This window comes from Prionailurus viverrinus, chromosome B3, assembly GCF_022837055.1.
Source record: "Prionailurus viverrinus isolate Anna chromosome B3, UM_Priviv_1.0, whole genome shotgun sequence".
Classification (NCBI taxonomy): domain Eukaryota; kingdom Metazoa; phylum Chordata; class Mammalia; order Carnivora; family Felidae; genus Prionailurus; species Prionailurus viverrinus.
Window position 1 is genome coordinate 50,507,125 of NC_062566.1, and position 16,676 is coordinate 50,523,800.

Sequence of the window (16,676 nt, forward strand, 5' to 3'; positions counted from 1 at the left end):
TCAGCTCAGGTCACGATCTTGAGGTCCGTGAGTTCGAGCCCCGCGTCGGGCTCTGTGCTGACAGCTCGGAGCGTGGAGCCTGTTTTGGATTCTGTGTCTCCCTCTCTCTGATCCTCCCCCGTTCATGCTCTGTCTCTGTCTCAAAAATAAATAAACGTTAAAAAAAAAAATAAAAAAAAAAAATATGAAGCTTAGAGAGTGGACGCCCTAGGTCGGAGGGCTCATAATGAGTCAGAATGAAACAAAAACCCAGGACTTTTGACACCTGGCCTTGGATTACTTCTCTCCAGAACATATTATTTCGAGATCCTCATTTTCTTCCTCTTACTCTTCTATCAGGCTTTTAGAATCAGTGAACATTCTTTATGCTGGTAGCATTCTGTCCTAATAAGTTGTTGACTCCTTATGTAGTTTACCTTGGATGAAGTATTCCAATTCCCAAAGAGACTTGTGTTTAGTTTGCAATACATTTTCTAAGCCTACAAATTAACATAAGATTTGAGTCCAAGTAAGAGTTAGTGATCCTGAACTCCTTTGGAAGTGCCAAGGAGAAAATGGAGTCATTGCTGGGAAAAGCACATAGAGTAAACACAGATTCAAATTATAATTGCTTACTCTTCATGATTTCTGTAGTTTTGGTCAATGTTGAACTTTTCATTTGTAGAATAATTTTGTGACTGAACTCGAACTTGTTTCAAACATAATTGATAGTGAAAAGGTCTTTTTCTGTAATGCTCATAAAATTTCTTTTGAGAGAAGAACTTGTGAACGGTTACAGTAAAGTATGTGGGAAGAATTTAAGATTAGGTGAATTTAAGAGTTCGTTGCAAGTACATATAAAAAGTTAATAATCCTCAGATCCCTTCTTTGATTAACAGAGATTTGTCACATCTATGTAGTTTCTCAAGTAAACAAATGCTGAAATCATTGTTAGGAAATCTTGTGGTTCCCAAAGGGAAGATTTTTGAAGGAAGTGGTTGTGTTTCTCTCAGTTTTTTTGGTGTCACTCAGGCATTCTTTTTTGGAGCTTTCCTGGTTTTCTCTAAATCCGCTGAAGTTCACTATCTAAACGGAACAGAACATTTGTATGATATGGATCTGATATTTGATAGAGATTGTTACAATCGGGGTCCCTGTACAGTAACTTATTATTTATGTAAACATTTTTAATGTTCTAGATGAAAAGGAAGGTTTGACCCTCAGCCTCCGAGAATCACAGAAACTCTTTCAGAATGGAAAAGAGAGAGAGCTACAACTTGAAGCACAAATAAAAGCACTGGAGACCCAAATACAAGCGTTAAAAGTGAACGAAGAACAGGTAAATATTTTATCATGATTACTTATGGTAAAAGGTTATTTATTAATTGCTTAGCTTTTGGTATCGTAGGGCTAAATTTAGAAGAACCTTGAAGTTGATACCTTCTTCTACCATAAGCTTGCTTTTGTTTCCCTTACCTTGGAGGAATGGTGCTCCCATCCACCCAGTTATCTGTGTACCAAATAGAAGTCTGGAGGAGACCTCAGGTCCTCTGTCCTCTTTCATCCAGTCAGCTACTATGTTCTGTTGAGTCTCCTCATTTCTGTCTGCATGTCCCTGATTCAGGATTTTTACCATCTCTAGCAAAAATCTCTTAAATAGTCTCTAATCTTTTACCCCTTCTCCATATTCTCTCTTATGGCCCTCTGAGTCATGTTTCTAAAATATGATCATCTTTCCTTTGCTTAAAGCCTGTCAGTGACCTCGCTTTACTTGTGGGATGAAGTGTGACATCTGATGGATGAAATGGCCATCTGATCCTTGCCTACCTCTTTCTTTACTCTCCTCAAACTCAGCAGTGTATTTGTTGGTTTTTTTTTTACATTTTTTAAAAGTTTTTATTTATTTTGAGAGACAGAGGGCAAGTGGGGGAGGGTCAGAGAGAGGAGACAGAATCCCAAGCAGGCTCCACGCTGTTCATGCAGATCCCAACGCGGGGCTCAAATTCACAAACTGTGAGATCATGACCTGAGCCAAAATCAAGAGTCAGATGCTTAACTGACTGAGCCATCCAGGCGCCCCTGTTTGTTGTTTTTATGTTCTCATATATGCCCTCTCTCCTCTCTGGAAGGTCCTTTCTACAACACAGTGCTATTTGATTAATAAGCTCCTTCTTTTCCTAAGTTTCCCCTGTCTTCTTTTTGCCTGGCACATAATAGGTGGTCAGTATATGTTGAGTGAGTGTTGTTGAACATTGACGTGACCTGTACATGTTTTTTCTTATATATTTCTCTGTTCCTGCTCTGATACTAACACAACTATAGCGTTACAGTATGTCTTGAAATTTGGATAACAAGGGCTACTGGTGGTATTCTTTAAAAATTTTGTAGCTCTTTTTTACATTTCCTTTTCTAGATTTTGCATATCAACTTTTTATGTTTGTAAAAAGATCTTGTTGGGATTTTGATTAGTGAGGCATTGTGTTTACTTTATAGATGAGTTAATCAAATTTTGGAAGAGGTCAAATTACTTGCCCAAGATTACAAAGCCAGTTATTGACGAAGCAGCAAAACTGAAATTTCCTGACTCTGGTACACGTGCCTTTAAAGTTGTGGCACAGAGGCACCTGGTGAATTCTGTCAGTGGAGCATGTAACTCTTGATCTCGGGGTTGTGGGTTTGAGCCCCATGTTGGGTATAAAGATTACTTAAAAATAAAATCTAAAAAAAAAAAAAATCTAAAAAAATTAAATAAAAAAAATAAAGTGGCAGCACATTTTTTGATTAATGAACTAGATAGCCATTTAATGGTTGGAAATGATCAGAGGTTATTGGTAGCCAAGCCTGGTGGAGGGTGACTCGTGAGAGAGAGTCAAACCATTTTGGAGAGGGGGAAAAAGGGTGGCTAAAAATGAAAGTGACTATAAAATTGTAAGCTTGGTTTGGATGAGATTTGTGGCTAGTTCTGAGGATGGTTTAATGAAAGAATTTAAGCAGTGTTGTTTCATATCTGGCTCCTTATCCTTCAGGTGTGAGCTAAAACAAGCCACTTTATATGTGAAGTTGCCCAAAGCCCCGCGTTTCCACTCTTCTTCATCATACCATATCCTATGAAGGGCACCTCGGGGGCTCAGTCAGTTAAGCATCTAACTTTGGCTCAGGTCATGATCTCACAGTTCGTGGGTTTGAGCCCTATGTCGGGCTCTGTGCTGACAGCTCAGAGCCTAGAGCCTGCTTCGGATTCTGTGTCTCCCTCTCTCTCTGCCCCTCCCCCACGCTTGCTCGTGTGCACGCTCTCTGTCAAAAGTAAACTGGGGCGCCTGGGTGGCGCAGTCGGTTAAGCGTCCGACATCAGCCAGGTCACGATCTCGCGGTCCGTGAGTTCGAGCCCCGCGTCAGGCTCTGGGCTGATGGCTCGGAGCCTGGAGCCTGTTTCCGATTCTGTGTCTCCCTCTCTCTCTGACCCTCCCCGTTCATGCTCTGTCTCTGTCTCAAAAATAAATAAACATTAAAAAAAAAAAAAATAAAAAAAAAAAAAAAAAAAAAAAAGTAAACATTAAAAAAAAATTAAAAACGAAACTATCTGAAATGATCTCCTTTGTTTACTTGTTAAGGTCTGTCCCTTCCCAGCAGAAAGTAGTAAGAGTCTGGACCTTGCCTGCCTTTCATCATGTCCTTCAGTGCCTAGAACTCTGCCTACTACAAAGTAGTCACATTATTTATTGAGCAAATGAATAAATGCCATAAGCACTTCACACAGTATTGGAATAAATAGTCAATCTCTGGACTAGAAATGAAGGACAAGCCTCATTTTAAATTTTAATTTTTGTGTGATATAGACTATTAGCATTTTAACTTTTTGAAAACTGATAGTCCTTAGGTTAAAAACCTGACTTGCTTTTATGTAGTAAAAGGTTATAACTTTTTAATCTCTTTATAAGTTAGAAATTGCATTTTTAAGAAATAAGGCATAAATGAAAACATAAAAGCAACAGAATCACCACATGTATTGGTTTCCTATTGTTGTTGTAACAGATTAATATAAACTTAATGGCTTGAAATAGTGCTTCTGTCTTACAGTTCTGGAGGTTAGAAGTCTGATATGGGTCTCACTGGGCTAAAGTCAAGGTCAGCAGGGCTGTGCTGCTTTTTGGAGGCTCTGGGGGAGAATCCATTTTCTTGCCTTTTCTAGCTCCTGGAGGCCACCTGCACTCCTTGGTTTATGCCCATTTTCATCTTCAGGGCCAGAAGTCACTGGTTCTGACTTTCTTGCCTCAGTTTTTCTCGTTTAAGGATCTCTCTAGATACATTGGACCCCAGGTGATACAGGATAATCTTTTATCTTGTAGCATTTTTTTTTAAGTTTATTTATTTTGAAAGAGAGAGAGAGAGAGCACGAGCAAGGGAAGGGCAGAGAGAAAGGAAGAGAGAGAGAATCGCAGGTAGGCCCTGCACATCAGTGCGGAAGCCCAATGCGAGTTCAAACTAAGGAACCGTGAGATCATGACCTGAGCCAAAACCAAGAGTCAGACAGACGCCCAACCACCTGAGCCACCTAGGCACCCTCAGGTTAATCTTTTTTATTTTAAGGTCATCTGATTAGCAATTTTAATTTCGTCTGTAACCTTGCTTTTCCCTTGTCATATAACATAACATACTCACAGGTTTTAGGGATTAGGACATGGACATCTTTTGGAAGCCATTATTTAGCCTAATATACCAATATTTTTCAACAGCTGTACAGACATAGTTTCCAAAACTTTTTTTTTTAATTTTTTTTTTTCAACGTTTTTATTTATTTTTGGGACAGAGAGAGACAGAGCATGAACGGGGGAGGGGCAGAGAGAGAGGGAGACACAGAATCGGAAACAGGCTCCAGGCTCTGAGCCATCAGCCCAGAGCCCGACGCGGGGCTCGAACTCACAGACCGCGAGATCGTGACCTGGCTGAAGTCGGACGCCTAACCGACTGCGCCACCCAGGCGCCCCTAAAACTTTTTTTTTTTTAGTAAGTAATCACTGATAGTTTTTATCAGTCTTTTGAAAAGAAACATTTAAGAAACAGTTGTCATTTTTCTGTGACCTAACAATTGTGGTCCCCCCCCACCCCCACTGGGCTCAGAGAGATGCAAACAGTACTGGGACCAGTGTTGTAGCCACAGACTCCTTGTCTGGTACCCACATTGCCATCATGCTAAGCAAAATCCTCTGTCACTCTCCTCAGGTAACTATAGGTTTTTTTCTCATTGAATGATGTTTCCAGCGGCCATGGGCCTGGGGAGTCCCAGCTAGGGAAGTTTTAAGGACTAGAGCCACTATAGGGAGACCCTTTCTTCTCTATTCTCCTTAAAGGATGGTTGAGTTTTAATGTCCATGAAGAGAGCACAGAGTCAAAATATTGTAAACGTGGATGTCCTGTGTGTACCTTCTAGATGATTAAGAAGTCCAGAACGACGGAAATGGCTCTGGAAAGCCTGAAGCAGCAGCTGCTGGACCTCCATCATTCTGAGTCACTCCAGCGTGTGAGAGAGCAGCACGACAGCATTGTTACGGGCCTCACGAAGAAGCATGAGGAGCAAGTGTCGTCCTTGCAAAGGAAGCTGGATGCTACAGTCACTGCACTTAAGGAGCAGGTTGGGATGATCTCAAATGAGCCACTGTCATTAACAAGTAAAACTGGTTATTTTTCATAACTGATACTTTGTGGTTCTTCATATGGAAAATTTGGATGTTTGCAGTAGGTGTTTGTGAGTAAAAATTAAAAGCCAAAGATTTTTAATCTATGAAGATGTCCTGTGGGCAGCATTTTGGAAATTTTTTTCTTTGATAGGATTGGTTAGTACTTTCTCAGTTCTCCTACCTACCGGTCCTTTATTTGTAGAGTATTTATACATAATTATTGCCCTAGAGTAAATCCAGACTGAAAAGGCTAGTGCTCTAGGAGCTGGCCTGAACTTTCGAGGTTGTCCTGGGAGTTTAAACAGTAGAAAGCCTTTGTTGGGTAGTTAACCTGTGAGTAAACATTGTCTACAAGTGGTTCTTGGGAGAAGAGTTAATTTTTGAGAGTAGTGTAATAAACAAAATAAGGAGGAAAGTTTCAGCATCTCTCACAGTTTGAATTATTTTTGCCCCAAAGTGAATAAAATGTAAACTAAGGGTGAGTCAGGTGGTGGGTTTGCTTATGCTCCTAAACCCCAGGTAATCATTTGAATAAATAAAATTTCAGAGTGCACTTTTCTTTTTTTAAATTTTTTTAATGTTTATTAAATAAATTTTAATTTTATTAAATTTAAAATTTATTAAATAAATTTTATTTTTGAGAGAGAGAGAGACAGAGCATGAGCAGGGGAGGGGCAGAGAGAGAGGGAGACACAGAATCCGAAGCAGGCTCCAGACTCTGAGCTGTCAACACAGAGCCCGACGCGGGGCTTGAACTCACAGACCGCGAGATCCTGACTTGAGCCGAAGTCGGACGCTTAACCAACTGAGCCATCCAGGCGCCCCAGAGTGCACTTTTCTTCACTTTCAGATAAACCTTTTCCTGTACTCCATTCAGCATATTACCGAGAAAAGTAGAACAACTCTTGGAAAATAGTAGCGAGGTACAAATAGCTGGATAATTTAGCAGATGAACTTGAGTAAGCAAACTTATTCACGCAGTTACGTACAGCTGTGTCCCTATGTGCTTTGTACTGTATGTGTACAGTGGCAACAGAATAGATTTTCACACATAGTACGTTGTGTGAGTTATACAGACTTTTAATCTGGCGTCCCCTAAGGCAGTTCATGACTAGGCTCCATGGCTTTGATGAATCTCAAATTGTGGGTATGGTTTTCTTTTGGATGTTGGCATATGCATTTTTGTTTTTGAGAAGACCCACAAACTCATTCAGATTTTCCTCATAAGAGGCTCATGCTTCGCCTTGCAAAGGTTAAAAATTCACTGTTTTATGAAAAACTTGTTTTTGGTGGGAAAGGACTACATTTGTGTGCTAATCGTATTATTTCATCTGTTAAGCAAACATCTTTTGAACAACAGCTAAATATCAGGATGTAAACAGGCTTTAATGTATATTTATTTATTTATTTTTATTTATTTATTTTTTTCAATATATGAAATTTATTGTCAAATTGGTTTCCATACAACACCCAGTGCTCATCCCAAAAAGCTTTAATGTATATTTAATTATATTTTGAAAGACCAAATGCAACACAGGGATTGATTCATGTAGTGGGAGGAGTAGCAATCTATGATGCAGTTGAGGTTTTTTTCTTAAAATATCTATGTAGCTACTATATTTTGAGAAATATATAGCTTGTGAAATTATATTATTCATCTAGTGCTTTCCTGAAGCCGTCATCTTTTGTAGGTAAAAAGGATTGTACATACTCTCAACGTATAACAGTTCTTTTTACTATGGCTGAGTTCCTCTTAGGTTTTCTAGTGTGACAGAGCAGATGAGGGAGAAGCTTCTTGAGCTCAGTGTTCCTTCAGGGACAGAACTCTCTAATAGCAAACCATCTCTTGGACCTTCCTGTCTTCTGTCTCTCCCGTTCATGGAAGTGTCACGTTCTGAGATCTCTGAATATAGGGTTAAGATCTGGGATTATCTCCTTGATTGTATAACACCCTTCTTCTTGTCAGTCTTCTTGAAATTTTCACCTTTAGGTGAAATTGTGGACTTTGGTTTCTATGTCATGACTTTCACCTGGTCTACTTTCTAACTTTCCTTTAATGTTAGATTTAAAGGCTCCAGTTTAAACACTATCTTTAGCTAAGAGGTCCCCACAGACCTATGTGTGTGTGGCCCAATCCTCATTTTTCTGTGCTTTAGAAACCTGTTCAATTCCATTTGCTTCCAAAGATAGATTCAGCTACTATTTCTTTATCACCACACTTGTCTTGGTCAGTCTTAGGGGATGTCTGCCTTTACCTGTCTGGAACTGAATGTTCTTACTCAATCTACTCATGGAAAACATAGAACCATGTTTTGTTCATTTCTTGGTATTTGAACTGCACAGGTTTCTGAGTGTAATTGGCTCCCTGAACTTGTTAACAGGAAACAACATGGTTTAGTTGATTGTTGCATATAGTCAAGTTATTGCTACAGTTGGCCGTTTCTTTATATAGTTTTTTTCATACCTTTTCTTGAACTAACTTTTTGCCAGTTCTCAGTCTCTTATAAGAGTGATCGTAGCCTCCCCAGCACATAAGTAAATGTTGGTTGTCTCCCCACCCCTTCTCACACACACATTCACACTGTCATTAACGTTAGCCCATTCATCGTGTTTGCCATGGTATTTTGGCACTTTGGAGCCACGCTTTTCAAGCTGGCCTGGGAATTAGCAGCCAAGAGCCAAGAGGTTTGCACTGTTGAATAAACATGGAGTAGTTTCCAGAAGCTTCATTTTGCTCAAAAATTTGGTAGAAAAAATTTAAAGCAAACATGACTACATTATGAAAGAGAATGCAAAATTCACATGAATTTTTGAGGTAAAACAGGAGACTTGAGAATCTCTTTCCTCTCCTTAACGATACTGTCGCTATCCTTAATGAGGTGTCCCTTGTGTTAGTATCCTGAAAGCATTATTGGGCTTTACATTATCCTGTGGATCAGGCCCTAAATGCCTTCTGTCTGCTTCAAAGCCCTTATTACAACTTATTTTCTTCAGGCTTTTTCAGGTGACTTTAACCATTTACCTTAATATACTCCTGGCTGTCTCATGTTCTGCTATTTGTGTGGAATTCAGCCTATATAGGCTTTTTTGAGTGAGAAGTGATGCTTTCTTCTACCTAGGCTTGGGACTCCTGTGGCTTATTACTCCCAAACACATTTTTCTTTTTGAAGAAACTTGAGTATATTATATACGTGCTCTGCATTTTCTACATATCCCCATACAGCTACACACATGAGTGCATGCGTGTGCCCACACCCACATACACGCACACACACATTTGTCCCATCTGGGTTTTTTGTCATTTGTTTCTCAAGGTTTTGTTTTGTTTTGTTTATTTGTTTGTTTTTATACCTCACTTTGTGCAAGGCACTGCATAGGTACCTGTAGAAGTAAGAAAAAGAAGGAAATAAGACATGTAAAAGGTAGAAAGAAAAAGAGAAACCGTATAAAAGAAATTCAGAAGAGGGAGAGATTTTTTTTTTTGGCTACTCAGAGTAGAATGAGCTTTTGGCTGTTCAGAATAGAGTGAGTTTCCATTTATGTATCTGTATCCTTCCTGTCTTGGGATACAGAGGCCATGGTTCAAAGTGGTCTGCCTAAATATGAATACATACGCTTATACTGACAGTGTAAAATGCAAATAGAAGTGTAATATATTTTTTTTGGCTTGGATAAAATCTAATTTTAGAATATCAGTGTCTTGTGATTATAGAACAGAAGGGACTTTAGAAATCATTGCATTTAACCTTTATTAGCATAATTACAACAGAAAAAAACAGATGGAGAAGTTGATGACTCACCCAAGATCATACAAGTTTGTTCTAACTTCCTCCCAGTCCTGTGCACTTAACCTTGTAAAAGAGGTGATGCTGCTGTGTGATTTTATATTTGACTTAAAATCCAATTGTGTATGTATCATATTTGTTTAACGTTTAACAACTGATCATGAAATGACTTCTTGAATACTTTCTATTTAGGAAGATATTTGTTGTCATTTGAAAGACCAAGTGAACCAATTGGAAAGGAATCAAGAAGCGACCAAATTAGAAAAGACTGAGATCATTAACAGATTGACAAGAAGTCTAGAGGAGAGTCAGAAGCAGTGTGCCAACTTTTTGCACTCAGGTGGGTGCCCGGGGTAGGCTCTTGTCTCCACAGTAGGCTAGCATAATATGCAAAGAGAATGTAGTAGGATCCATGAATTTTAAAAATCGAAAAAGGCAGAAAAGACCACCAGTGACAGTTTTTCAAGTGTTGCTATTATATGTGTTTAATGTGCAAAGTAACAAATAAAAATAACCAATAATCCTACCACACAGAGATAACTGTTGTTAATGTTTGAATATATTTCCTTCAAGTGAAATTGAGCTCACACACATAGGTAATTCCCTACTTCTGCACATAGCGCATTTTTGAAAACATACCAAAGCTGAATGTGCAAAAATTGAACAAAATCTATGTTAGAAGGTAGATTCTATCCATGAAAAGTAAAAATGACTATGAAGTCCCATTATATTTTGCTTTTTAAGCTCAGTCTGAGCATGTATTTCTATCATTTTGTAAAACTCCATGGATTTTTTTCCTCTCTCATTTATCTGGCCAGTTGAAGCTAGTGAGTTATATTCTTGTCATGCTTAAAATTTCTCATTTGGTTTTCATGGTGTTAAGTTTGGGACATGCTTCTTATCATTAGGTTCAGCAGTAGTTTTGTGTTTTTTTCTTATTAATTTTTGTAGAATATTAGAGTAAAAGGCAATAGAATAATCACATGTTTATGCAAACACTACCATACAGACAAACTGCCCTGTTTGCTGGTGAGTAGCTCCCACTGTGAAAATAGCTCAGTGGTTATTCATTACCTGATATGCAAAAGTCACACTTTGGCACGCAAAGCCAATTCAGACTTAGTACAATGTGTATAAGAGTAGCTTATTCAAAAGTTGGAAGTACTAAAGTCAAAGACTCTTAAAATATGTGTGTGGGTATGTTTTGGTGGGGGCAAAATTTGGCTTGTACTCTGGGTCCCTCCTCCCTCTTCAGTTTTGTATCCTTTTTGTTTCACGTGGCATTGTTTAGTGAGCCTTTTTCCTTGCCATTAAAGGCTTTGAAATATGATTTTCTTTAGTTGCATAATATGCCATCATTACTTTGCCTAACCATTTCCCAGATGCTCATTTTCTTTTGAGGAAGCCCAGTAACATCCCTTTCAAATGGGAGCCTCCCCTAGTACATTTAAAACATTAGGTTACCAAAGTTTCTGAAACACAGCCCTAAGATGCTTTTTTCACATGTGGAGGTGGGGGTGGTGGAAATAAAAGCATTTCGAAAGAAGCTAAAGGCAGCAAGATGTAGTTTTCTTATTAGAGGGTAGCAACGGGTTCCAAAGAATTTTTGTTTTGGCTTTCTGCGAGTTGGAACATTATGGTCCTATTAAAGGGCTTGTGGAGTGTTAAGGTCTGTAGACGTGGCTCATTTGATTCATAGCAAGGTCACAGTAGTCCAGGTCTTCAACCTCCCAAGGACATATGAGGAGCCACACTAAATGTGTGGACATGTCTCGGAGATGTCTGGACCTATGCCTTCTCGGTCCCACTGGCTATACCTCTGTCCTCCTAGAAAGGCAATAACAAGGTAACAAAGCAGGACTCCACCTTCTGTAGCCTCAGCGGATTCAAGTTCTTCTGTACATCGTAGGTTCTTCATCCCTTTACCTTTGGTGCATTCTCTGATTTCCCCCCCCTAGGCTCAGTACAGGAGGTGGCTCAGCTACGGTTCCAGCTGCAGCAAGCACAAAAAGCACATGCTATGAGTGAAAACATGAACAAGGCTTTGCAAGTGAGTGTTGCCACTTGGAAGAGACTCTGTGGGTAACTGAATTAGGCAGTGCTTACATCACTTTTCTGGACCTTGTATTTCTCTAAAGGAGCTGGTTGGAGCTGGTTGGACCGTCTCCAGGCCAATGAGAGTTGTTCACGGTCTCACCCACACAGTGAGGTAGTCGAGCCCAGGTCTGTCCTGACTGCGGAGCCAGGGCCTGGCACCCTCCTGTCCGTCTGCCTGTCACCTCCTTCACACGGCATGTCCTTTCACTTACTGGTGGTTGCAGAGATAAGTGTATCTGCAGGTGTGGGAAACCCGCAGTGTAGCTGCAGTTCCCTCACATCCTCCCCCAGTGCGACTTACATTTTCCACTGGAGGAAGAGTTCCAGTATTACCTCTGCTGGAAAGACGTATTTTGCCTTTTCCCACCGGCAGAGTCAAGTACAACACGTTCTTGGCAGACCAGGCCGCTCTGAGCTCTAGAAAGCCAAAAAGTGCTGCCGTCAGTTTCTCAGCTCAAGGGACAGACACTTTTTGTGGAGGACCTAATGTAAGCACAGGAGGCATGAGAGAAACCACTTAGATTTGCTCTCTCATTCATTTACACATCTGTTCAGTCCGTGTACTTGAGAACCTGATAATGTGCTGGCCTTTCTAAAGTTGCAGACATCTATGTTTTCATTGTACACCTGTGTTCTTAGCAGCATTTATTTTAAAGTTATTTGTAATGTAAATAAGGTATGTGAAGAAGTATTCTGGTTTCTGTTGATCGTTAAGATGAATTTTGAAGCACAGAGGGATGACTGATTCCTTCATATTGGAAAATAATTTTTAATAATTTTGTGTTTTAGGAAGAATTAACAGAACTAAAAGATGAAATTTCACTCTACGAATCTGCTGCAAAATTAGGAATACTTCCAAGTGACTCAGAAGGAGAATTAAATATAGAACTCACTGAATCATATGTGGATTTGGGTATTAAAAAAGTCAACTGGAAAAAATCCAAAGTGAAGAGGTATTAAGAAAATAGTTTACCGTATGAGGCGCCTGGCTGGCTGAGTTGGTTAAGCGTCCAGCTCTTGATTTTGGCTCAGGTCATGATGTCATGGTTGGTAGGATCGAGCCCCATGGCGGGCTTTGTGCTGACAGAGTGGGGCCTGCTTGGGATGCTCTCTCTCCCTCTCTCTTTGCCTCTCTCTCTCTCTCTCAAAATAAATAAATAAACATTAAAAAAAACAGTTTACATAGAAGAACCTGCGTTAATAATACGATACGAGTAAATAAGTGGCACGAGGCATGAAATGGTGAGCTAACTAGGGGTTCTTGAATGTGGGACAGTATGCTTCAGTCGTTTCTAATGAAGTGTAAATGTCTGAAGTCAAAATGAACAGAAACTTCAACTATTGATCTTGTGCTGTCTTCAGTACCAGTAGGCACATCAGTTTCAATAAGGTGGAAATGATTAAAGTTAAAACACACAGAGTAAATTCTACGACTGAGGTTATGTATCTGCTCTGTTATTAAGGCAAGGACATATTATTTTTATTCATACCGCGTGTTGAAGGCAGGTACGTGGCATTTATCAATGGCATATGAGAAAATTAAGCATTAATTTTTCCTAGGAACGTTACTGAGACCTTAATCTTAAAATAGGGATGCTGTCTTTTATACTTCCGCTTAACACAGAGGTATAATACTTCAGTACTTGGCAAGGAGTGTCTTATCATCCCTTCCAGGAACCCATGTGGGGAGGGAGTGGGTGGTAAAAGAGGAACACATTTTGGTACCTTTAAACGCTTCACAAATGAATGGAGGACAGGATGTACTTTCTGGAGAAGCTTGCGGTTTGGGAAGCGCTATGCAAGGCTCTGGGAGTAGAGCATGAAAGACGAGGATGAAACCCTCCCTGACTCCAGGGAGTTTACGTTTTGCCTGGATGAGGAGAGGGAGACATACTTGTGGGCCACTACGTGCTGTATGCTAAATGTTATCCTTGATGTACAGAGAGGCATTTATCCAGTCACTCCTCCTCCTGGGTGTGGGAAACGGATGAAACGTGGGTATTTGGAAGAGATTGTATTTAGGCTAAGGAAAGCCTTCCTCAAATGCATCCAGATGCCACACCATCACTGTCCAGTTTATAATTTCAGACTAGGGGCGCCTGGGTGGCGCAGTCGGTTAAGGGTCCGACTTCAGCCAGGTCACGATCTCGCGGTCCGTGAGTTCGAGCCCCTTGTCAGGCTCTGGGCTGATGGCTCAGAGCCTGGAGCCTGCTTCCGATTCTGTGTCTCCCTCTCTCTCTGCCCCTCCCCCGTTCATGCTCTGTCTCTCTCTGTCCCAAAAATAAATAAACGTTGAAAAAAAAAATTTATAATTTCAGACTAAGTTTCGTGAGAGTGTTTATGACCTGTTGTGTTTCAGGTATCCTGCAACTAAATACAGGTGTACGTATTTCCTGAAGGGTTTGCTCTACAATAGGTTTTAGAAGTTAAGTATGTTCATAGTATGATCTTTTCGAAACAAGATGACATTTAGAAAATTGAAATCTAAAGTGATCAGGAAGTAAGGTGAAACAAGATGTTGGTTTAGTTTAATAAGGCTTCATTTGTTTGGCGGTCAGTCTTTAGGGACTCTCACCTTGACAGATTACAGCTACGATTCAGAAGGAAGCTAAGAGGCAAAGAGCAGAACTAGAATATGTAGTGTGTTTAGCAGGAACCACCTTCAGGCTCTCATCACAGGGCCTTACTGACTTAGATTTGTTTGGATCCCAGGAGTTATCTGAGTTCCTGGCTGCCGAGTAGCTGGGGAAGGGGATTGGGAGAGGTACTCCCAGTGTTTCACTGAGATAGCTCAACCTCAGCAAGGAGAGGACGACAGCAACTATAGCTGCGATCTGCCTCAAAATGTCTGCAATCACGATCTTGAGTTATTGAAGAAAAAGGATGTGTGTGTTATATTTTTTAGACAGATTTACATACAATTTTGAAGTTAAAATGTGGTCATCTGGAAATTTACTGCTGTGAATGCCTCATTTCCTGTTAATGCCAGATTAATTCTGAATGGCTAGTGGAAAGGGCATGGTCTTGAGATGCAGATTTTGTTTTGATTTGTAGTTTTGCCATTCAGCACTAGCTTTGTGATCTTGGGCAGGTTCCTTGGCTTTTCTGAGCCTGTTTTCTTATCAGGTTTTTTCTATTAAGTAGATTATAGATATCTCTTGGGGGTTAAAGTGAGGATTAAGATAAATAATGAATATAAAGGACCTCATATAAAATGTTCTTGCACTTAGTAGGCATTTAGTCATTGATAACTATTGCTATTATTATTTAATAGATGATTGGTTAAAATACACCGTTGATCCAGTTTTCATATTAATTCTCTTTTAACTCAACATATATCATGTAAAAAGTTTTGATTCTCATCTCAGCCTTGGGGAAACATCAGATCTGTATTTTCATTTCAGGGTTGGGAAAACCAACCAAAGCTGAACTCTTTTGCCCAAGAGGACATGCTATATTAGCAGCAGAACCATACTTGAGCCCCAAACCATACTGTCCTGTAAATCTGTCCTATTTACATGACAAACCTTTTTGCTTTTGACTTCCTTCTTCTTTCTGTCTTGCATTTCAGAGGATTAATGATTTAGTTCATGTCAAAAAAGATTTTTCTCCGGTTGTAACTTGTGCAATAAATAGCCTGGGAATTTGGAAAATAATACACATATATGTTATATAAAAATAATGTATACTTTTCCAAGTAAACTTAATTCATCATGATGTTTTTTAATGTGTTCTGCTTCTGCCCTTTGTATTTAATTCATACTCCTAACCAAAACCCTACAGTAATTTAAAGCACATGCCTATAGATAACCAACCTGAGACCTCACATCACTATCATAGTCATGTCACTGTCACAGTAAAAGGGTTGCCACTCCTAAGCACAGAGTGAGTGGTCACTGAGATTCAGCCTGAAGACGTTCAGTGAAGCACACGATATGCGGAAAGAGGTTTAGCTTGTAGCCCTCCCACCCACCAGCAGTTTAATAGATAAGAATCTGAGCAAAAAGTAAAAATATTTATTTTTAGGTCAGAGTGAGAGGAGGTATAGGAGAGAAAGAGATTTGTACTTTTTCTCTGATGTATCGTGATTCTTAGAACGAGAGGAAGCCACAGTTTTCCCAGTATCGAGAATTTTAGTCCTGTGTTGACTTGAGCTGCTTTCAAATCACTGACCCAAATATTAGCGGCTCCAAGCTTTTATTCTCAGCTACCACCTCCCTCAAGCTACTGCCTAGTAAATTTTAAGGGTTTAGCCTCAGTGTTCTATTTCACATTCATGGAACTTGAGTAGCTAAATCTGCATGCAGCTTGCAGACAGCTTCCCTTTCCCTTATTATAGTTGGCTGCGAAGCTCAAATAATAAACATTTAACAAGTGGAATGCCTTTTCCCTTTGGTCTTCTCAGCAGGCTTCATAAGGGACTACAGTTTATTTGGACTTAGGGGAACCAACTTCCACAGAACTCAGCAGGACTGGTCACCACTGCTGATTTTTTTCCCTTTTGGGAAAGAAGAGAAACTTATTTTAGCAAGCGCTTTTCTCTGCTCTCTGACTTAGCTCCCTCTAGGAGTACATGATGTGCTATTTCAGTGGTCAACATTCAGTAAGAAAAGAAATTAGGGATGCCTAATTTGTTAACTGAGTCAAAATAAGCGTTCTGCTAAAAGTGCACATCTTATATAGCTTAGAAAAATGCATTGTAACTTATTTTATATTTCTTATGTAATTATATTTCTATTTTATTTTACATCTCTATTTCCATAGGAGTGGTTTAAATAGATGAGATCTATACAGACATGTTTACATTATATAACATATACAAAAGTTGTGTGTATTGATAAATATGTAGTGTATTGCAAGGAACTCCTTTTATAGCGCCTAAAAAAGCCTAATATTTTGTTCATTCTTTGTCTCTCTGTATAAGTGTGTGTGGGTATACATACAATGTATATGCATTCTAACCTTTCGTTTGGAATCACCATAAACCGAAAAACAGCAAAAAATTAAACTCAGAACTGTTATTTATTTTTTTTAGAACTACCTTTAGTGTTTTAGAACAGTTTTAGAGAACCAGAAAAATTAGTACAGATTTTCTCTATACTCCATACTCATTTTCTTCTGTTAACATCTTATACCATCA

The 16,676-nt window shown here is 39.5% G+C and overlaps 1 protein-coding gene across 13 annotated transcripts in view; it reads left to right on the forward strand.

Annotated features, from left to right (window-relative positions):
• The window catches only part of CEP152 (centrosomal protein 152), a 105,508-nt gene that overhangs the window by 18,994 nt on the left and 69,838 nt on the right, over positions 1-16,676 (forward strand). For all 13 annotated transcript variants that reach the window (XR_007153126.1, XM_047863531.1, XM_047863522.1 and 10 more), the window contains 5 exons: positions 1,179-1,318; positions 5,408-5,608; positions 9,632-9,779; positions 11,398-11,489; positions 12,326-12,489. Coding sequence is in view for 12 of the 13 variants with exons in the window: in XM_047863531.1 (XP_047719487.1) it covers positions 1,179-1,318; positions 5,408-5,608; positions 9,632-9,779; positions 11,398-11,489; positions 12,326-12,489 (745 nt within the window). In the remaining variant the exon portion in view is untranslated. The remainder of the gene's footprint in view (positions 1-1,178; positions 1,319-5,407; positions 5,609-9,631; positions 9,780-11,397; positions 11,490-12,325; positions 12,490-16,676) is intronic.